This window comes from Antechinus flavipes, chromosome 3 (genome assembly GCF_016432865.1).
Source record: "Antechinus flavipes isolate AdamAnt ecotype Samford, QLD, Australia chromosome 3, AdamAnt_v2, whole genome shotgun sequence".
NCBI classification, from domain to species: domain Eukaryota; kingdom Metazoa; phylum Chordata; class Mammalia; order Dasyuromorphia; family Dasyuridae; genus Antechinus; species Antechinus flavipes.
The window spans coordinates 339,744,934-339,767,733 of NC_067400.1; the positions used below are offsets into that span (position 1 = coordinate 339,744,934).

Below are 22,800 nucleotides of genomic sequence, written 5' to 3' on the forward strand. Positions count from 1 at the left end.
TAGTACACAGAGAGATTGAAAATAAATAAGAGAGAGAAATTCATTCCTAGGTGGCAGGAAGAGGATGAATCAGCAATGGTATTAGTGGAAAGACAAAAGGGATTCAAAAAGCAAATCAAGAAAGAAATGTAGAAGTCAAGGGAAATCTAGACAAGAGTGTTTCAGCAGGGTCAGATGCTGCAGAGAGATTAAGGAGTGTGACCTGTGAGAGAACAGTTTCAGAAGAAGTTTCAGTCTCTTGATGGAAACAGGAGACAAATTTCAGTGAATTGAGTAGTTCAATGAGTGCTAAGGATGTGTGGAAGTAACAAGTAGACGCTTCTCAGAGGTTTGTAGAAGCGGGGATGAAGAAAACTTGTATGTCAGGGGAAGTTTTATTTTCTTAATTGGGAATGGAGAATAGCAATCTATTTGTAGCATCAAAGAAGTAGCCTGTGAGATGGAAGTCTGTAATATTCTCTCTAAAATAATGTTCTCTGTTGAGGTTTTCTTGGGGGTCTCTGGAAGCAACCTTTGTTTCAGTTCAGTAATCACCACAAGTGCAGCCAGATGTTTAAAAGACAAATCCTTTATTGTCTCCTTCAAAGTCTCCTTCACTTGGGTCTCAGCTAGTTTTCTGGAGGCCTTTCAGATTCTTGGTTTCAGTGAAGAAGTGAAGGAGAAGAGCCTGCCACAAGGCGGTGTGAGATGGGATGAATCTGTCTGAGTCCAGGGGCTTGGGCTTGTGCTCCAGCCTTCAGCCTCCAGCCTTCTGTCTACTTATCTCTGAATCTCCCTAGCTGAGAGCTTCTTGCTTATAAGCTCCACACTGAGTACAAACCAATCATTATATCACTAAGAAATTTGTTGTAGGATTAAATCAATGCTAAGCTAGATTTAACCACTGTCTCCTCAGTTCCACTTAGTACCTTGTTTTAAATTCTGGCCCATAACAGCTCCTTGTAGGATTAAATCAGTCATACTGAACCATGCTAAATTAGATAACTATTGTCTCTATCAATTCCACTAACTTAGCACCTCGTAAGAATCCTTTGTTTCAAGTTCAGAGTTCTGACCCATAACAGAAGTCTGATTGGTAATAGAAGGCCTTAAAGAACAAAGAGGTTGGCATCAAGGGCACAAGCTTTGGCTTGGAGAAAGGTTACCTCATCTTCAGAAGGAACTGAAACAAAGGAGGGTAAAGTGAATGATGGTAGAGCTTTTGAATTTTGCGGGGGAGAGAGGACATATGAAGGAACTCAAAAGAGCTTTACTCAATTTTTTATTAAAAACTGGAGAAGGAGGTATGATTGAGGGGAGAGCTTTGGAGCAGTTGCAAGGAAGAATATTTAAAAAGTATCTATCAGATGAATAAAAGAATTGTCATAGGTCAGTGAAAACTCAGTTGATGTTGTATTGCATCAATGTGTAGTTAACCTAGATTTTTTTTATTGATTTCCTGCTGTGCCATGTGGCTCTGGCAGTAGTATTGAAAAAAATCAGATAATGAAAGCCAGTATTGGAGATGAGCAGGATGGGAAGTGGAAGAACAAGGAAAGGGATTCAAGAGTAGAGGATACCTTGTTGAAGTGACTGACTATAAAGGCTTGACTAAAGTGAGGGAAATAAAATCATAACTGGGCAGACAGGAAGGTCTTGAAATACTAGATGGCATGAAGCCAGAAAGCACTTTAAGAAAAAGTGAAGCAGGAGAGAAGTAGAAAAACAGAAGAGTTTTGAGTGTTGAGAACTTCAGAGTTCTGAACCTGAGAGATGAAGTAATTATGGTGAGGTTTACCATTTGGATAAAGATACTTTGTTTCTTACAAATGGTCTGGGATCCAGACATTATGAGTTCAGGGCGATGCCTGTTGAAGCACAAAAAGATGAGTCCTGTTGATTTCACTGGCCTCGTGGTTTGGTTCTAGCATCTCCCCCTTATAGACTGTCCAAGATCCCAGACATTGGTAAGTGAGGCCACCGGTGAATGTAAGAAGGGAGCCAGAGTAGGCTCTGCAGCAGCCAGGCATGGGGAATTTAATGGCTCCAGGGAGTAGGAACTGCTGGGACCTTCCTCTCATATAATCTTGGAAGAGAGGGGATGTCAGGAAATCTAGAATTGGGAAAGAGAAATTAGTAAAGAAAGAAGTGGGATTCTGGAAGAGAAGAGGTTTTCCAGGTAGTAAGGAAGAAACAACTCTGTACTAGATGGAAAGAAAAGGAATTTAAAAGTAGTTTGTGTTGGGGGGAGGGAGGGTGTTTGTCTGCTGTATTTCAGTCAACTGAGTTACAAAAGGAAAAAAAGTGAGGACATTTTGGGATTTAAAAGCGTTTGTAAGGCATCTTGATACAAACTAATCTGAATTTTTCTTAAGCTTCAGGCTTCTCTCCCTAGAGGGGAGTGGGAATGACCAGGAGTGCCCTCATTTTTCTTTCCTTTTTGATGTAATTTTTTTTATGCAGCATGATAAATGTGGAAATATGTATAGAAGAATTGTATGTGTTTAACATATATTGGATTTCTTGCTAAGGAAGAGGGAAAGGGGTGAAGGGAAGGAAGGGAGAAAAAATTTGGAACACAGGGTTTTGCAAGGATGAATGTTGAAAATTATCTGTGCATATATTTTGGAAATAAAAAGGTAAAAACAAAATGTTTAAAAAAATTTTTTTTAACTAAAAAAAAAAAGAAAAAGGTAGTGTCCTCTTTTTCCTGACCCTGAGTGCATGAGAACATGCAAAAAGTATTCTCCCACTATTCCAGAGGGAAGCAAGGGATATAGTTTATTCTGAAGAAATTAGGTATGTTAAGGGCATTTAATAAAAAATTGAAAGTCTAAGACAACAAAGAGATTTGTTAATGTTGTAATAGGAATTTAGGAGTTTGGGGAACTGTGCAAGTACAAGTACAAGTAGAATAGGCTAGAGACTGGGAGATAATTGAAGGAAAAAATTTCTACTAAATCAAGTAGTAATTTTGAATGGGATTACAGGAAAAGAATAGTTATTTGCTAGCTATAAAGCAGAATACCAGCATGAAAAAAAAACACTTATAAAGTAAATCAGTCTGACGGCTATGCTGGTGCACTTTCAGGATCTGTTTCTTTTAAATCTTAGAGAACATTTATTTTAAACATTCTAGAATTCTTCCCTTACCTCATCCCCCTTCTCCCATTCTTACTGACTATATTTCAGAAGGTTGGTTATACTTAGTTACTATGATACAATTATAGAGATCGATTTCAGCATATTACACTGAGTATTCTCTCAATACTCAGATGCCAAGTTCTTTTGGTTCACTTCCTACTTCTCTGTTATTCTGTTTCTGCCTCCTTCACTACTTCCTCATCCATAAGATGAGTTTCCTGAGGGTCTGTCCTTGGCTTACATGCTCTCTTTTGGTGGTTCTTTTTACACCCTTATTCTTAGCTCTGAAAAATCTTTCTCCTCATCTCCACTTCCTCTCATTTAGTAGAAATTTCACTCATGAGCATCTATCTAGACAATTACAATAGCACATAGCAAGTTATGCTACTTGCATTCTCTGCTCTCCAGTCTATCTAGTCTTTATATTCCCTTACTGTAGATTGTAAATTTCATGACAGCAGGAATAATAAGCTGATCATATCATACTTGTGCTCAGAAATCTTATATAGCAAGTAATTATTACTTTTTTTATGTAGCAAGTAATTATTCTTTGCTAGGCATTCAGGGAACCATCCACCATGTAGTACTACTTTACCTTTTCAGACTTACCTCATCCCTTGAAATATTCTGTATAATATTTAACATGTATTGGACTACCTGCCATCTAAGGGAGAGGGTGGGGGAAAGGAGGGGAAAAGTTGGAACACAAAGTTTTGCAAGAGTCAGTGTTGAAAAATTATCCATGCATATGGTTTGTAAATAAAAAGCTATAATTTTAAAAAAAAGAAGAAAAGAAATATTCTGTATTGAACTATTGGGTATCCTGAACATACCCTCTTGGTTTTGTTTACACTATCCTCTGTTCCTAGAATGCTTCCCCTTTTCTCTTTACTCTTTATAGTTGAATTCCAGCCAGTCTTTTAAGGCCCATTTGAATTGCCATTTTCCATAAACTTTTATTTGATTTCTGGAGTTGATAATGTTTATACTTACAATGGGCTTTTACATAATATCTATCTAATGTGTTTTTTAAAACAGATATGAAATAATTTTTGTGTCATATTTCCTTACTATATAATTCCATGATGACAGGAACAATAATAAGCCCCATAGACTAATATATTGCTGTACACAGTTGGTGCTTAATAAATTTTTGTGACACTGAACTGATGAAGCATATGAAAACTTGACAATATAAAGTAACTGTAGAGATTTATTATTAACATTACTTTGCTTGTTAACAGCTGCAAAGAAAGGGCGCATTGTCTCTGATGCAGAAGACTCTGACAGTGATGCTGCATCAGAAAAATCTGCTAAAAGACAGAAAAAGGCTGTAGCATCAGAGAGTGAAGAAGAAGAAGCAGGGAAGGAAGAGATTGGCAAGAAAAGTGAAGAGAAAGATCTGTTTGGGAGTGACAGTGATTCAGGAAATGAAGAGGAGTAAGTGACAATTTAAATGTGTTTGAATTTTCAGAGGATTCTTACAAATAAGGTTTAGGAAAACTTTGTATGTTTCATATACATTCAGATTGCCTATTAAGCTCATAATGTTATGACAGTCTCCTGACTTTTTAATGATCTATTTGGGATCTGGATTTTTTGGATACTTTGGAAATGAGGAAGCAGCCCAATATGGTGGTACACACCTGTAACTCCTGTTAGCAGAGAATCTGAGGTTGGTGGATCATCTGAGCTTGAAAGTTCTGAATTATAGTGGGACAAGTTGATCAGGTGTCTCCTTTGAGTCCAACATCAATTTGGTAAAAGCCTCCCTAAAGTAGGTAGAAGATACCAAGTTATCTATGGAGGAACGGAAATAAACCAAGTCAAATCTCTGGTACTCATCAATAATGAGATTAGGCCTGTGAAGAGTTTGGGCAGGAAAAGGAGACACAATTCTCATCCCAATGTCCCAGCCAAAAAAAAAAAAAGGAAGGAAGGAAAATGAGGAAACAAAAATAACTCTTCCTCTATATCTGTTACAGGAACTTGATAGCAGATATATTTGGAGAATCTGGTGATGAAGAGGAAGAAGAATTTACTGTAAATATATGAAGCATTTACTTTTAAAACACATCAGATTATATACACACACACACACACACACACACACACACATATATATATATATATATATATTTTTTTTTTTTTTAAATTCTCAGATCAGTTTATCTAGCCCTAATCTCTCTCTTAACCTCTAAATTCACATGTCCTGCTACTAATTAGACATCTCACACTGGAAGTTTTGTTGATACCTTAAACTCAACATTTCTAAAATTAAACTCAGTATCTTTTCCCCCAGACCCTCCCCTCTTCTGAATTTTCCTATCATTGTCTAAGGTACCACTCTCTCTTCAGTCATCCAAGTGCACAACCTCATTGTCAGTGTTGACTCCTCACTCCACATTTAAGCTATTGCTACGGCTTTTTTATTTTTTACTTTTACAGCATCTCTTGTACGTGACTTTTTTCCGCTGACACTTCCTGCCACCATGCTGGTGTAGGCCCTCACTAGTTCACAGCAGAAAGATTGGTTTTTCTGCCTCAAATCTCTTCCCACTAAAATCCATCCTCCATTAAACTGTCATCATAATTTTCCTAAAGGAAAAGTTTTGACTATGTTACTCTCATATTCACTAAACTCTGGTGGTTGTCATCTCTAGAATAAAATACGAAATCCCTTGTTTGAATTTTAAATCACGTCATAATTTGGCCTCTCCTACCTTTCCAGGCTTTTTGCACCTAACATCCTTTCTAAGCCACTAGATCAGTCATAATGTAGTGTCAGTGATGACTTAGCCTTTCCACCCACAAGACTCTATCTCCAGACTGCAGACATTCTATTCTCTTTGACTGTCCTTCACACTTAGAATATTCTCCCTCCTTATCTCTGTCTCCTGGCTTCCTTCAAGTTCCAACCAAAATCTCGTATTCTATGAGAAAGCCATTCTTTATTCCCCTTAATATTAGTGTCTTTTCTCTATTGACTATCTCCAATTTATCCTGTCTATATAGATAGAGTTAGATGTTATCTGTGAAATTCTTGAAGGCAAGGACCCATTTTTTCCTATCTTCAGATCCCTAGTGCTTAGCACGTAATAGGTATGTAATCAGTGCTTATGGACCAATTGGCATCATCCAAATTGGGATAAAGAGCAATAAATCTAACATCAGGCCTCATCAGTTAGGATGGACATGTGATTTTCACTTTGTTAAAATTCTCTTACATTGAGGGTTAAAAGGATTGGGGGGAGGGAAGAATGTACAGAATACCAAGCAAGAAAAAATAGGATTGCTATTAACTAATCTGTACTGCCTCTAATTTAGGGTTTTAACCAAGAAGATTTGGAAGAAGAAAAAAATGAAACACAAGTTAAAGAGGCAGCAGATGATTCAGATTCTGATGATAACATAAAAAGAGGAAAACAGTGAGTCCATATGTGGGCAAAATGTGTTTTTTTTAAAGAATTTATAATTGAGGACAAATGTTTATCCAGTTTGTTATCTGTTTGAGATAATGATTGTAATTTTATTTGACCATAGTTGCTTTGGTCAACATAGTCTTTACATTGTTCATATATCTGGAATTTAAAATCTAGATTCCTAACTGCAATACAAAGGATAAATCAGTGCCACATTTAAAAAAAAAAAAATCTTTTTTTGATCCCAATTTATTCTACCCTAAGCTTACTCATGAAGCCAAAGGGAAAAGTATTAGTCTTACTAACAAGGTTTTTTAATATGGATTAATATGATCCCAGACCGTTTTCTTTATATTACTTTTTTAACTGAAACAGATTTGAACTCATAATAATAATAACAGATAGCATTTTGTGTGCCAGGCATTATGCTAAGCACTTTTTATAATTTTTTTTTGATCTTCACAGCAATCCTGTAGGGTGGGTGCTATTATTATCTTCATTTTATAGATGAGGAAACCTAAGGTAAAGAGAGGTTAAGGACTTGCCCAGGATCATACAGCTAGTAAGTATTTGGGACTAGATTTGAACTTGAGTCTTCCTGACTCTGGGCTCAGCACTCTATCCAATGAGCCACTTAGCTGCCTCTAAATATGTACATATTCTTGGTTGGCTTTGTAATGTCATCTCGTCTCATTTTAAATTAGTTTGCAAAATATTATTACTTTATATTTGAATCACACTTGATTTTGCAAAGCACTTTCACCATCTGTGATCTCATTCCATTTTCCCAAGAACCCTGTGAAGGAGATGGGGGAAGCAAATAGTATCACCCTATTATGCTAATAGAAGCTAAGGCACCTAATAATTAATTGATTTGTCTAAGACCATATTGGCCACAAGTTAGTAGAAAAAGTGAGACTTAATTTCAAGACTACAGAGTCCATAGTGCAGTGCTCTTGAGCAGCTTGGTGTAGTAGAAGGACTGGAGTTGGAGTCTAAAGTTTGGAAACTTACTAACTATTGGGTTTTAAAGCCTGGACCTCCTTTATTCTTTCGTGTGTAAAATCTTAATATTTATACTGCCTCTCTTGCAGAATTATTTTCTCTTTATTTTGTAATAAGGCCTATTACAAATGCATTTGATGAAAATATAGTATTTGTAAGATAAACAGCTTGTTTATTACATGTGGATGCTAGCTTCAAGACAGGACAGACCTTGAACTTGCAAAAAATTTAAAAAGAGTTGAATGAAGCAGCTGAGGTGAGATTTGTCATATTTTAGCATAGAGCTAGAAGGGAAATTGTACATTTGTGAATATCTAGGCTTTTCTGTAATGGCTTAAAATTTTTGGTAAGACTTTAGAATATCAGTCATTGCAATGATAATGCATAAGTCTAAAAGTCTGAAGATGAAACATTTTGTTCGCCTGCCGGAAAAGTAATGAGACTTAAAATGCAGAATGAGACCCAGGTTTTTAGATGTAGCGATTTGTTTTTTCTGTCTATGTAATACATGTTATGGGGTTTTTGTTTCTTTTATTATTCAGTGTTGAGGGAGGCAGGTAGCAGGAGAAAGAGATAATAAATGCTTACCAGAAACTTTAAGCCATTATAGAAGAGTCTGGAGATTCACAAATGTACAATTTTCCTTCATTAAGAGCAACTCTTTGGGATTTTTTTGTGAGTTCAAGGCCTGTTCTGCTTTGAGATTAGTGCCCACATGTAATAAGCAAGTTGTTTAACTTACAAATACTGTACTTAGCATACTATATATGCTAAGTAAGTAAATTCATCTTAAAAAACATTATTATAAATTTTCATTTATCTGCATATTGTAACATCCAATATTTGGTTATACTTCATTTAAAACCACTGTGCTATACTATAAGTTTCTTGAGTACAGCGTGACCTTATCTGGTTTATTTCTGTACTCTTAAAGCACTTAATATCAGTTCAATATAGCAAGCATTTCTAAAAGCATCTACTGTGAAATATTAATTATCCCCAAAAAACCCTAACATGTTTTTTATTGTTTTTGTGACTAGTTTAAAACATACAGATAATCTCATAATTCAGGAATTACTATATACTCAACAGTGGGTATCAGTTTAAGAAATATCTTTGTTTTCAGGTGGTAAATTATTAGAGATGAAAGTATCATTAAAGGGTTGTGGATTTTTTTTTTTTTTAAGTACCTGCAAGTCCAGCAGCATATTCCAGAATTAAAATTTAAAATGCTTATGTAAGTTTGTAGATTTTTAAAAATGGTGGTAGGGAGAAAGCCTTTCTTAACATTTTCCCTATACCTAATTTTGTCTTCCTTGGACTCTAGTATGGACTTCATGTCAGATTTTGAGATGATGCTGCAGCGTAAGAAGAGCATGAGTGGAAAGCGCAGGCGAAATCGTGATGGTGGAACTTTTATTAGTGATGCAGATGATGTAGTTAGTGCCATGATTGTTAAGATGAACGAAGCAGCTGAGGTGAGATTGGTCATATTCTAGCATAAATCTTTTTTTCCCTCATACTTCTAACTGAATTGGTGGCATTTTTGAACTCTGTGTTAAAAAAAGCTTTTGAATCTTCCATTTAACAGCTATTCAGATAAATCTGTCATTTTGGCCTAAATTTTGAGAATGCAAATATTTTTCTTTATTTGTCTTGATAAAATTATGGGAACTTTTTCACTAAGTAAATAAAAATATCAAAATGGTTATTAGGGAATTTGTATTTACTTTCTTGGGTTTGAATAGTATACTGAAAACTTCCAGATATTTTTATATAAGAATCATTTTTATAGCTACAAGCATGGAAGCTAGTTTACTTCCCTACATCAGTGGAATACTAATCTGTTGATGTGAATACAGCTGCCTTATTTTCCTTTGGAGCTGTTTGTTTTTTGTTTTTATTTTGGCTAAGGCAATTGGGGTTAAGTGATTTGCCCAGGGTCATACAGCTGGGAAGTGTTGAGGGGGTGAGGCCAGATTTGAACTCAGGTCCTCCTGACTTCAGGGCTGGTACTCTATCCACTCCCTTTGGACCTTCTAAGTAGAACCCGCAATTCTTATTTGTCCCACTCATTTCAGTATCATCCAATTCTTAGGGTTACAAAATTCTTCCTAACATTTAAAAGAGATCTCTCTAGCTTTTTCTGTTAAAGCTTGTATTCTTGTATGAATTGTCTGAAAAGTTAATGAAAGCAATTAATATTTTAGTTAAAATAATTTATTCTTTCTTTGGCTCTCACCTTATGATGGCTATTTTTATTACATAGTAATAGTTGTGTGTTTTTGACCCACATTCAGAAAGCTATGAATCTCATAATTTGGGCTTCAATAAAAATAGTTCTTTTTTTTTTGCCATTCTGATCTGCACAAAGAGCAGTAAATACATCAAAAGGGACAATTTTGTGTCTTTTATTGTGAAACTTAGAACTAGAAGTTGTTTTAATTTTTTTAATTACCTAGTACCTATTTACAACATATATATTCTGTCTGCCTCACTTTTATAGGAAGATAGGCAGTTGAACAATCAAAAAAAGCCAGCACTGAAGAAGCTAACTTTGCTACCTACTGTTGTTATGCATCTTAAAAAGTAAGTATCTTGTTATTTTTATTGTCTTACAAATAAAAATATTTTTCATAGTATTAGGATCATATCATACAACTTGATTGTTTTTCTGCTTTATGAAGATTGCGGGTACAGTGAAGAACCATGTATCTCTCCTAGGACCATCCTGGCTAAGTTTTGAATGGCTTATTACTAGATTGGCTACAAAGTGATGAATTTTTTGACTAAGTAGCTTTCAGATCAACCTGCTTAGTCATAACAATACAATCTATGTCAATGCAGGGACAAAATCATAAATCTTGGGATGAATATCAAAATTTCTTTAAGTGCTCTGAAATTTAATTCCTACAAAACTTAACTGTCTACTATTCATCTGGATATGATTATATAAAATCTTGAATTGTTTTTTTTTTTAAGTGTTTCATGTATATCTATTTTTAAAAATTGTTAAAATTCACAATCATTTCTCTTTGAATTTTCCTTTGCAGGCAGGACCTTAAAGAAACTTTTATTGATAGTGGTGTAATGTCTGCCATCAAAGAGTGGCTTTCACCTCTACCAGATAGGAGTTTGCCAGCGCTGAAGATTCGGGAGGAACTGTTAAAGATCCTACAAGAGGTTGGAGCATTATTTCTAATGACTTGATCCCTAGATATTGTCTATATTCTTTTTACAATTATTTAAGTAAATTAAGTAAATAAAAATATTAAAAATGGTTATTAGGGAATTTGTATTTATTTTCTTGAGTTTGAATAGTAGACTGAGAACTTTCAGATTTTTTTATGGCCATAAGCATAAAGACATAAGCCCAAATCTTTTTATTTTTTATTTTTAGCAGAAATGACATAGTGGTATATTTCTTCTAAGTAGTAGTAGTGAATATAGGATGATGAGGCTGTTGATCACATCACTATATGAGAACATTGAAGCCTAAAAAGACATATTTTGTATTTTTATTTTTAAAAATATGCTAATAGACCTGGGTTAATTTGTACAACTGAATTGAAAAGTTGAAATTTTAAGTACCCGATAAACTTTACTTTGCCATTCTTAATTTTCCCTTTATTCTAGAGAAATGCACATTTTTTTGTATCTGTCCCTTCTTTGACATCCAGAAAATACATATTACCTGTAAATGTAGTATATGTTTTGAATGTTGTTATACACCTGGATTCAGAGTTGAATAATTTTTCACAGTTAATGCTCTTTTTTTTCTCCCCACCCCTCAGCAACCCTTCTTATCTAGAACAAGTTTTTTATCTTCCCTCTTATCTAGAACAAGTTTTAAACTTTTTCTGCTCTCAACCCCTTTTCATCTGAGAAATTTTTATGTGACTCCAGGAACATTGATATATAAAATAAGGATATAAATTAAACATTTACTGATAATAAATCACAAAGAAAATTATTTTTAAAAAACTCTTTGATAGATATAATTTTACCCTTTATTAAAGGTGAAAGCAAATTTGCATACTAATGAGATATATATATATGCTTGCTTATTTTTACATAAAGAATTAAATCTTAAATTTTATACGTAGAATGTAGAGCATTTAGAAACTTTTTACTGTTGCCAAATTTTTCACGATCCTGACAGTTCAATTATACAGTCCCACGTGGGTTAGTGACCCACAGTTTAAGAACTTTGGCCTGGAGTATCCTAACTCTAGAGGTGGAATTGTGTACCTAGAGACTTGAAGTACACCTTTTAGTTCCACCAAATTTGGTCAACAAGCTTTTTGTTTCTCTAATATTAATGAATGTTCATGTCTGATTTCCAGCTACCTAGTGTGAGCCAGGAGACCCTGAAGCACAGTGGTATTGGACGGGCAGTGATGTATCTTTATAAGCATCCCAAGGAATCCAGACCCAACAAAGACATGGCAGGGAAATTGATCAGTATGTAAATCTTTTCATAGTAGCACCTTTTTTTCTATATTAGCTTCTGTCTAATATATAGCCATCTATCTAAAAAAAATGAGGGGAAAATCCTTATTGTGTTTCATGTGCAGAATTTTTGTTTCTATCTCCATAGATTCATGATTAATTTCTGTAATATGTTAACTATTAGTCTCCTCATGTTGCAAAAAGAGAAGCACAATGATAACTGAACAGCAAATACATAAAAACTTTCTCTCCACCTAACTTAGTCACCTGAGGAATAACTCTCTTATGCTTAATAGTTCCTCATCTAAAAATGTGGAATTTATTTTACTCATTATTTCAGTCATATTCAAATTTTTTTTAGCAACATGATAATGAATACTTTTGTAAGTGGGGCAAGAAAAATAAAAAATTCCTTTTACTTGTATATAAAGGCTTCTTTCTCAACTCATTGTTTCCTTAAGCTGTGTTTATATAATACTTGTACAACTAATTGAAAGGAGAACATTGAGTTAACTATTATTTGTGTGTATTTACAAAGACAACCATAGTTCAATAAGATCTTAGAGCCTCTATAGAATCAGGTAGCATGGTTTGAATTTATTTTTTGTCACTTTGTTTGCTTCTTGACCATGACCAAATTGCTTAGTTAATTTGAGCCTCATTTCATCTCCAAAAATTTGTAAAACGTGTTTTACTTATTTAATATATTTGTTGTGTAGAAAACAGTTTGCAAACCTTACAATGGTTTATGAGTTGAGTTATTTTTAGCCTGATTGTGTATCACTGAAGTGACAGGAAATTGTGGGTTGGGGCAGGTTGTGAATTAATGTAGCCACAACTTTTTGCATCTTCTAATTCAGAAATTATCAGTCATGCTCAATTGTGAAAAGATGCTAAAAGTATTTAACTTTCAAAGGTAGGGTGTTGTAAGGGCTTTGAGAATAATCAGTTTGAAAATGGGGGAGAGTATTTTTATGATTGTAAGCAGACATGTCCATAACAGTTGGCCCTTTTGTTCAAATTGTAGATGAGTGGTCTCGACCCATCTTTGGCCTCACCTCTAATTACAAAGGGATGACCAGAGAGGAGAGGGAACAGAGAGATCTGGAACAAATGCCTCAGCGTAGACGAATGAACAGGTGAGAGAGAAGGTCATCAAGCTCTGATTGCATACATTGCCACCTTTGGGTTTCTCTCTCCATTGCCTTGTTAGTGATTATTCATACATTATAAAGTCTGAAAGTTTACCCCAACATGATTGTCCTCTCCATTTACCTACTTAGGCAGTAGAACTTAATACTGTTGTGAAATGTAGTCATAAAGATTTTTTTTCCCTCAAGATTCAGCTCTGAAAGCATTTCTTGATACTATAGTATAAATAAAGGATGTTATCTACATTGATAGGTTGGAAAAGCTTAGCATTTCAATTTGATTTTCTTCATAATTAAAAATAAAAGAAAGTATTAACGCTTTGATTTTTTTTTTTTTTCTGTATAGTTCTGGTGGTCAGACACCACGAAGAGATCTGGAAAAGGTGTTGACAGGAGAAGAAAAGTAAGCTTTTTCTTTTGTCTACAATAGATTCAGTATAACTTAATTTTTCTGCCTTCTGTGTTTGATGGGAAGATACCAAAAAAGTTAGAATAACGCCATTTAGTGTTTAAAAATTTTGCTAGGGTTCCTCTTCTTTATTTTTAGATGTTTAACTGATTTTTGTTTGTTTCTGTCACTTCCCAATTCCTCACTACCATCACCACCACCCCCCCAAAAAAAAACAAAAAAATTCTTCACCATTCTATAGAAAGTGCTGTCAATAAGTTACTGGGTATTTATTAAGCATCTAACTTCTGCCTGGCCCTGTGGTCCTATTGGAAAATACAAAGACAAAAACAGTCTTCACTCTCAGAGAATTTACAAGCTAATGTGGCATACAATATGTAAATAACTATGTACAAAGAACATAATCTCAGGCTAACTTAACAAGTAATCTCAGAGAAGGCACCAAAATTGTGAATGGAACCTTTTCTTCTCTCTTTAACCTCCTTTGGTGATATTTCTGGTTGTGGTATCAGTGGACCAAAGCTACATGTAGTTTAGGCACTTTTCATTAGTATGATTCCAAATTATTGACAAGGATGATCGGACTAATTCACAACTCCACCAAGAATATGTTGATGGATTCCTTCAGCCCCTTTAATGTTTATCATTTTCATATTATATCATCCTGACCGATATTATGGTAGTAAAGTGAAACCCTAATTTTTTGCCCATTTAAAATTTATTTTATCCCAAACTTAAAAACCTAAAAAGAATATTTTCACATACATAGCAGAACAGAAATTCCATATAAAATCATAAATCTTATTTCATATCACTTATTTTAAAAATACATACATACATACATATATATATATGTGTGTGTGTGTGTGTGTGTGTGTATGTATGTATATATATATATATTACAACTAATAGTCAAGCAAAATAAATCCATACAGGAGCTAAATACAAAGTATATGTTTCTTTTTGTTCCTTTAAGTCTGTCAGGAATTGGTCATCTGGAGACATGATTGATCATTGCTTTTAACAGAGTTTTAATTCTTTCAGGGTTCTTTTTCTTTACAGTGTTCTTATATAAAGTATTCTGGCTATGCTCACTTTACTTTGCATCAGTTGAGGACTATGCACATTTCCCTAAATTATCTTTTATTGTTCCTCATTATGTAATTATGTCCCAACACATTGACTGCCACAGTTTGTTCAGCTATTCCCCACTTGATAAGCACCTTAGATTCTAGCTATCTTCTTTTTTTTTCCCCTTGTTAATTCCTCAGTCTTAATGTGCATTTCTTCTGCCAGTAATGTTTTGAGACATTCTGTCTTATGTATTAACAGTTTTTATTTCTTTCAAAAGATGTTTGTTCATGCCATTTCACTCCTTAAATACAGAAGAATGTCTTTTGTTTTTATATATTTGTATCAATTCTTGGATATTAGGAAAAAAAACTTATTGAGATTTTCTTCTAATTCTGGCATCAGTCCTTTTGTTTTAACAAAGCTTTTTAATTTAATCTGATCAAAATAATCTTTTATTTTTTAGAATGATTTCTATCTCTTATTTAGGATAGTTGTAGTAGACAAAAAAGCATTCTTCCTTCTAATCACCTGTAATATTTTAAAATAATATAGCCTTTTATATTTAGGTTATCTAGATTATGTATTTCATCTGTATTTTTGACATCTAAACTTAATTCTTTCAAACTGATTTCTAATATTCCCAGCTTTTTTTTTTTTTCTTTCTCTCACTCTTTTTTTTGGGGGGAGAGGGGGAGTTGGGGTCAAAAGGACTTTATTGCCCCAATAGTTAGTCTCCTTGAGTTTATTGAATATTATTCATGTTCCAGATTTTATTTGGATCTTGCTTACCTAATCTTCCATTGATTACAAAGCTATCTTTTTAGGTTATTTCTCTGCATCAGAGGTTTCAAACTCACAGCTCCTGGCCATTGTTTAACAATATAAATAACAATTCAAAACATCATCAGTAAGTTAATTTGTGGTTTTCTAAGTCATTATGCTGCTCCCAGGATTATGCTATTGGATTTTGACACAGACTTTGTGTTAAAGACTCCTTTGGCCACCTAATAAATTTGCTAATTTATTGCTAAATTGCTAAACCAGTTTACAGTTCTACCAGTAGTGCATCAATATACAGTTTTTCCCACAAATGTTGGCCCTTAAATATTTATCATTTTTCTAAATGAATTTTTGTTATTATTTTGTCTGACTCTCTGAAGTGATTCTTTGGTAAATCTGTATATTAATTTAGTTACTACAGCCATTTTTATTGGCAAAGCCTAACCATACACAATGAGTATTTCTCAAATTATTAATTCTTCCTTTATTTCTGTAAAGGATATTTTTTAGTCATACTCATATAAATCTAGAGTGTGCCTTTATAAAATGCTCAAGTATTTTATGCATTTTGTAGTTATTTTGAATGGAATTTTTTTCTTTCTCTTGCTGGGTTTTAAAGATAGACAAAAGGGCTTATACTTTTGTGAGTCCATTTCATATCCTATTACTTTACTAAATATACTAATTTCAATTTTTTTTTCCAATGAATTTCTAGGCTTTTCTCTAAACCATATCTGTCATATGCAAGTAAAGACAATTTTGCTGCTGCTTTGCTTATACTTAATTTTTAAATTTCTTTTTCTCATATTATTCCTTAACTAACATTTTTCTAGATCTATATCAATAAGTTTTTGTATAAATGAATGGATACATACTATTGCTTTACTGCCCTGATATTTTTCTTTTTTTAAATTAGAAACTCAGTTTGTCTTTCTTCAATATTGTACCTTAAAGTAGCAAAGTGTTTTAGATCTATTCCTTTGCTTCTTTTCTTTGGAATGTTCATTCTTTTGGTTAAGAAGAAAACTTTTAAAGGCCTAATTTTATTGGAAAGATTGTTTTGGATTTTAGCACTTTGTATTGTAACAAAATAAATAAAACTGACTCTTAAAGTTTACTTTTCTAAGACAGCCTTTTAAAAAGAAACACTTTCCTTTTTGCTATCCCAGAGCTCTTAGACCTGGAGACCCTGGCTTCTGTGCTCGTGCCAGGGTACCAATGCCCTCCAACAAGGACTATGTTGTCAGACCTAAGTGGAATGTAGAAGTAGAATCATCAAGGGTAAGTGACAATGGAAAGGGAAAAAAGATCTCTCTTATTGCCTCATCTCCCCTCCCTGTCATCTGTATGTGTGTTGAGAGAGGCTTAGTGTTTTCTTCTCCAGCCAAACCAAGTATTCAGAAGCAATACAAAGATTGTCAAGAATATGAACACGACCTTTTATGAAGATGTGTATGGTTGCATTTTCAACTACAGTCTTGCTCTCTAAGAACAAGTCTCTCTTTTAGTCTCTCTCTAAGAGAGAAATCTTTTATTGTAAACCTCACCTTATATAAACTTAGTATCCTAGGATATCTGAGAAATTATCACTATATCTGAATGAAACTGCTTTCACATGATCTTCACTATTTTCATTAAATCTGTTAGGGGAAATAAAGGGTTGAAATTGTGTGATCTGAGTCTTTAAGATAAAAGTAAAATGTTAAGACAAAATTAGCCAAGTGGTCCTTTATTTCTTTAGTAATTTTGGTTTTATACAGTAATTGAAATACTGTTTCTAGCCTGGTATTCTTAGAAAAGGTCTAAGCCGCTTGGAAAAACACAAGAGGCGATTTGCAGAGCAGAAACGACTCAGCAAAATGCATCGAGCTGTCAAGTTCAGCATTGAAGGCAACAGGATGCCCTTGTAATCAAAGAGGTATCTTTGAGGAAGTGTGAATCTCTGCATGTGCTTTAGCTAATAGCATTTATGGAGTGAAGATCGCATTCACATCTTAACCAGGAATGCCAAACTTTGTCATTTGTGATTATGATCTTAACATATATTTTATGAAATTCAAATATCTTTGAATTTGTCATCTTAGACTATAGATTGCAAGTGCCATTCAGAATGATTTTGTTCAAATCATGCTTTTTGAGTCTCTTGAGTGGTAACAAGAGAAGTAACTCATTCAAAATCATAAGCTCAGAAACTACTTTTAAAAAACTTCTGTTATGTCTTATTGAGATGTCACCCAGTCTTTTTCTATAAACATAAAAGCATACCTAATAGGACCTAAAACTCTTCTTCCCTCCCCCTCTTTACTTCATCTCCCTTTCTCTGCATCTTTTCATTTCTCCTTCCCTGCAGCCTTTTCCTAACTCCCTTATCCTTGTTTCTTTCTACCTTCCTCTGATTTCTTTCTGTCTCCCTCATCCCATTTTTTCCCCGCTCTTAAAATCCAAAATCTTCTACTTCTGAATTTTTGTTCTACTGTTATTAGCTCTCTCGGTTGCTGCCATCTAGTGTCAAATTTGAGAACTATAATATGCCTGAAGAGGAAGAAATCCATTTTATTCATTCAGCCTACATGAAGTTTATCTTCTTTTGTTGGTCAAGATGCATTTAATGTTTCAATTTCATTAGATTAAGATGAATTGCTATATAGTCTGTGCCTTTAAAAAATTTACTGTATAGGAAGGATCATAGAACTTTAGAGTTGGACCTTGGATAATCTTAGTCTGGGGGTTAACTTTTTTGTGTTATGGACCTCCTTTGTTATGCTGGTGAAAACTATGACCCTTTCATAGGTCACATTCTATAAATATATAAAATTATGAAGGAAAATCAGTTCTGTTGATTTGAAGTAGTCATAAAAAAAATTTTAAAAGCCAATTCACAATAAGAACCTCTAACTAATCTATGTTCCTAAATTTATAGATGAGTTCAGAAAGGTTATGAGACTTGCTAAAAGTCATGTGCAAGTTAGTGCTGTAGGCCAAAAGATATTTGAGCAGGCACACAATATCTCTTTGGATAAAGGACAATTAAAGATTGATAATAAAAGTTAAAATTTCATAATTTGTAGTGGTAAATCTGGATTTGTCCATTATGTCAGACTACTTCAGGAGTCTTAAGTCCCTTCAATTAAGAAGTTTCTTTTTTCCTTTTTCTTTGAAAATATTCTTGCATCTAAAGCAAGTTAGAATAATTATTATTCATTTCTTTTTCAGATTCTGTCAGCTTGTTGCTATTTTCTACCCCCTTAGGTATAATATGCCCCCATTATCTTGTAAGATCCTTTCATGCTCAATTTCCTGTGGAATTATAAGTTTGAAGTGGTTTTAGTATGTAGCTTAATTTTATTCAAAAAGAATAGGACAGGATTACTCTTTTTTTTCCCCTCTTTTTACATGATTTTTTATCTTAGAAAATTTTTCCTATACTAAGTAACAATAATTAGGCATCAGTACTAAACATTCCTTTAACTCTAATGCAATAGCATATGTACGTGAATTGTTATTATCACTTGCTGTGCATATTTGTTGTCCTAGTCCTTAGCCCACCAAAGCCTCTTGTTGATATTATAGATCTAATTAATTTGATTGCTGTATTTCCATTGCCAGAAGACAGAACTGGGTGTGTTTCATTTCTGATCTCTTTTCTTAACTTTTTTTTTTTAATCTCTTAGTTTCAGGGAACTTCTAAGAAAGGAATCAGTCGATTGGATAAACAGATGCGGAAATTCACAGATATACGGAAAAAGAGCAGGTCTGCTCATGCAGTGAAAATCAGCATTGAAGGCAATAAAATGCCGTTGTGACCTTGCTGATCTTCCCTCAGCTCTACTGTGAGAAATGCACCATTGGACTTTTGGGAAAGGATGACATTTTAACTTTTTTTTAGTGTATCTGTAAATTGTTGGTTCAACTTCTGTATCATGTCCTTGGACTGAGACTCTAAGGGCATTTCTCCCAATTGTATTTAAACCGTTCTGTTGTGTACTTTGTACAGATGAATACTCGTTGTACTGCTTCAGACTTTAGACAATAAATGCCCATCTGGTTTTGGGAAGCTGTCTCTTCATTGTTTCAGAAGAAATGTGTATATAATAGAAAACCATATTGCATGTTTTATCAATTAGAGAAGTGGTTTGTGGGTAAGAATTTAGTTATTTTGGAAGACTTTTTAAATTCTTGTATTTCTTCCATACTCTTTAGGGAGCTAGGTTACCTCCCCTATTTGATTTTATGTAAGATTATATGTCTAGGGATATTTTTTGCTGTAACCTAGAGTTCTAAGTCCCAGAAAGATGAACCTGTTCAGCAGCAATTCATTCTCCAATTTATGGCAATAGAACTATAATAATTAACTAGAAAGGCAATAGTCTTCATTATCCCAGAGCACATCCAAGAGACCTACATAGGAACTATCTTCTCCCTGTTCCTCAAAGACCAACTATATAAGAACAAAAGAGCTATATTTTTCTCATAGGAAAGTCTCCTGAACTGTAACACATACAAGGCATTATTCTTTATTCTAGACACAATGACAAATTTATTTATTTGGTTTCATAGGATATAGCAAATGACACAGTAAAGTGGGCAAGGAATACCGCTGAGACAGGCATGCTAAGAAACTAAGGAAGACTTCTTTGATATTTCACTGGACCATAACAGTACAATTTGAAATCCATTCTAGCTTCTCATTTTGTGAACAATTCTTGTCTTTGTCCTCCCATAAATTCTCTACAAAGGATTGTGCCTGACGTTTTCCTTTAGGGTTGTTGTTGTGTTGTATTTTCAAACACTGTATGGATACCAGTATGGCCTTAAAATTAACTCACAAGAAGACAAAAAAACAAATTTTAGCATTGGGACAAAAAGACACTAAAAACCCATTGACCTTTGAATTTCATCAGTGCAGTATATAATACAAGACAAGAATTGATGCCCCTTAAGATAACCTCAAATCAGTAAGGAAAAAAAATTCCATTTCAAGAAAGAAGGAATATACTTCCATCAAAAATGGTTATATGAATCTCCTTAGAAAATTGATAAACAATGAAATATTCCTTGACGGTATCAGATATGTTCAGGGTACCTCTCAGAAAATAATAAAGATTAACTTTGACCATGTTCAACCATCACTAATCTTTGAATAAGAGATCTAAGGAATATGGGCCAGGTTTGTATTTCTTAGCATTTCTGTTCCTGAGGGATCGAGGAAAGTTTTAAAGGAAACTTAACCTTCCATGTTTGTAGGAGAAGGGCACCCACTGTTTCCTGGTTTACATTAGTCATTCCTTCCTTCCTGCTCTCTTCCAAAACGGCAAAAAGTGTCATCCTAAACATGTTGCCATTTCTTAATCCTCTCATTATCCTGAGATGCAGCAGGCTCTCCTGAATACCTTTGTTGTGCATAGCCAGGTAACAGTAGGGCATGCCCCAAACTAGTACTGTGAGGACAGTGGCTAGTAGCAAGTGTTAAGGCTTACTAGGCATTTTGCTAAATAGAGATACTTTGAGAGAGGACAACTAGCATTAAAGAGCACTAGGAAAGTCCTCTTGCAGTAAGTGGAATCTTGGTTGGACTTGTAGAATTCCAGGAGGCAGAGGTGAAATGAAGAGGGAAGAACCTAGGTAGGGAAGAACCTAGGTACAGAAGATAGCCAGTGAAAATGCATATGGCCAGGTGGAGTGCTGTGCACAAGGAACAGCAAGGAAACCAGAGTCATTGGGTCACAAAATACATGGAAAAGTAATATCCAGCTGATGAAGAGCTTTAAAAACCAAAAAGGACATTATATTTGATTCCCAAGATAACACTGGAATTTATTGGATAGAAGCAGCAAAATTAGATGTACTTTGGGAAGATCAATTTTGACAACTGATTGAATACGAGTCAAGGAGGCTGATCAGAAGGGTAGGTGAGAGCCAAAGTAGACTAGAGATATTTTGCTATGTGAAAAGTGAGATATAGGAAGTCCTGAGGGATAGTTGGCACAAATCCTTCGTGATGGGATGATAGGCAAAAATTATTACAATAGAAATGTGGGTTCAAAAAAACTGACTCGAGATCGAAATCTCTTAGACCGATCTTGTCCTTTCTTGAGATACAAACATACACCATAGTCTGTAACACATGTATCCATTGCAAGACTTGTTTGACACTAAGATTCTTAAAGTAGTCAATGCTGAAAAGAGATAGGGATATTACACTCATTCAAAAATTATTCCTTTGGTTTGTTTCACTTTCAACATAATAGGTTTTGTAAAAAGTCACCATGGGATCCCTTTTAATACCAAGCTTGTAGTGTAGGGCATTTAAAATAGGATCTGATGTATAAAATCCTAATTTGCACAGCATTTTTAAGGAGTACTACTATTCTAGAAACTACAACTTTAATGACTCATGTTAATAGGTCAGAACAAGAGAATTGGGTTTTCAAGTCCCCAGGAGATAGCTGAGTGAATTTATTTGATGGAGGGTCAAGCAAGAGGAAAGACTTCTATTTGTTCGTTTATTGTAATGGGTCTGGAGAAACAGAATGTAGTAATACCATACAATGAATTGTGGATAATGTTGTAGATGATTGTTGAAGATGTGTCAGGACTGGTTTTATTTGTGAGTATAAATGGAAGGGGTATGGTTTAGATTGGGGGAAATTTTAGCTCCTAATTCCACCCCCCAAAAAAGTTCATAGTCATTGTGGAGTCATTTTACTTTCAACCTGAGCCAGTAAGCCAAGCAGATAAAACTATGGACATTTTTAGAAGCTTCCCTAGGAGATAGAGAAGCACCTACATATAGTAAATGTCTGGTTCCCAAGAGAAGAATGGGGACAGAGCAAAGGAATGTTCTTGTTATTTTGAGGGAGTTATGCTGTTTTAAAAAAAAAAAAAAACAGTTCTGCTCCTCTTGTGTAAACAAGAAGACATTGAAGTTCTTTTCATTCTGTTGTAGATAGGAAGTTGAAAGGCCCCTCGAGAGGTCACAAAGTGCCTGTCTTTTTTATACCAATGAGAAAGTTTAAGGCTCCAAAATGCCTTGCCTAGGTCAGACAGTAAACAGGGCAGGGATAATGAATCCAGGCTGACTCTCAAGCCAAGCTTCTCCCCTGCATTGGAGGTCATCTCCACCTACCATTTCTTCACACTTTATTTTCCAGCTAAACTGAACTAGACCCAAGCATGAGGCTTCTACCTCATGTGTCTACAGACAAGCTGCCTCCTGGGCCTGGCGCACATTCCTTCCATTCGATTCCTTGCATGGTCCTTAGTAAGGTCTCAACTCAGGTCACAACTCATACTCAAAAGTTTTTCTTAATCACTAACATCTCTGATTTTAAAGTTCTCTCCTTCTTAGATTACTAGTATTTATATCCATGTTTTGCCCCTGCCT

At 34.5% G+C, this 22,800-nt stretch overlaps 1 protein-coding gene across 3 annotated transcripts in view; it reads left to right on the top strand.

Annotated features, from left to right (window-relative positions):
- Positions 1–19,470, top strand: part of IWS1 (interacts with SUPT6H, CTD assembly factor 1) — a 42,357-nt gene extending 22,887 nt beyond the window's left edge. For 2 of the 3 annotated variants that reach the window (XM_051985689.1, XM_051985692.1), the window contains 11 exons: positions 4,368–4,563; positions 5,109–5,166; positions 6,451–6,551; positions 8,878–9,028; positions 10,057–10,139; positions 10,604–10,733; positions 11,897–12,014; positions 13,030–13,141; positions 13,500–13,556; positions 16,586–16,697; positions 19,088–19,470. In XM_051985689.1, the coding sequence (XP_051841649.1) occupies positions 4,368–4,563; positions 5,109–5,166; positions 6,451–6,551; positions 8,878–9,028; positions 10,057–10,139; positions 10,604–10,733; positions 11,897–12,014; positions 13,030–13,141; positions 13,500–13,556; positions 16,586–16,697; positions 19,088–19,219 (1,250 nt within the window). In that variant the 3' untranslated portion in view covers positions 19,220–19,470. Of the gene's footprint in view, positions 1–4,367; positions 4,564–5,108; positions 5,167–6,450; positions 6,552–8,877; positions 9,029–10,056; positions 10,140–10,603; positions 10,734–11,896; positions 12,015–13,029; positions 13,142–13,499; positions 13,557–16,585; positions 16,698–17,197; positions 17,335–19,087 lie in introns of all 3 variants that reach the window. The other variant, XM_051985690.1, reaches the window with a different exon arrangement.
- The last annotated feature ends 3,330 nt before the right edge of the window (positions 19,471–22,800 follow it).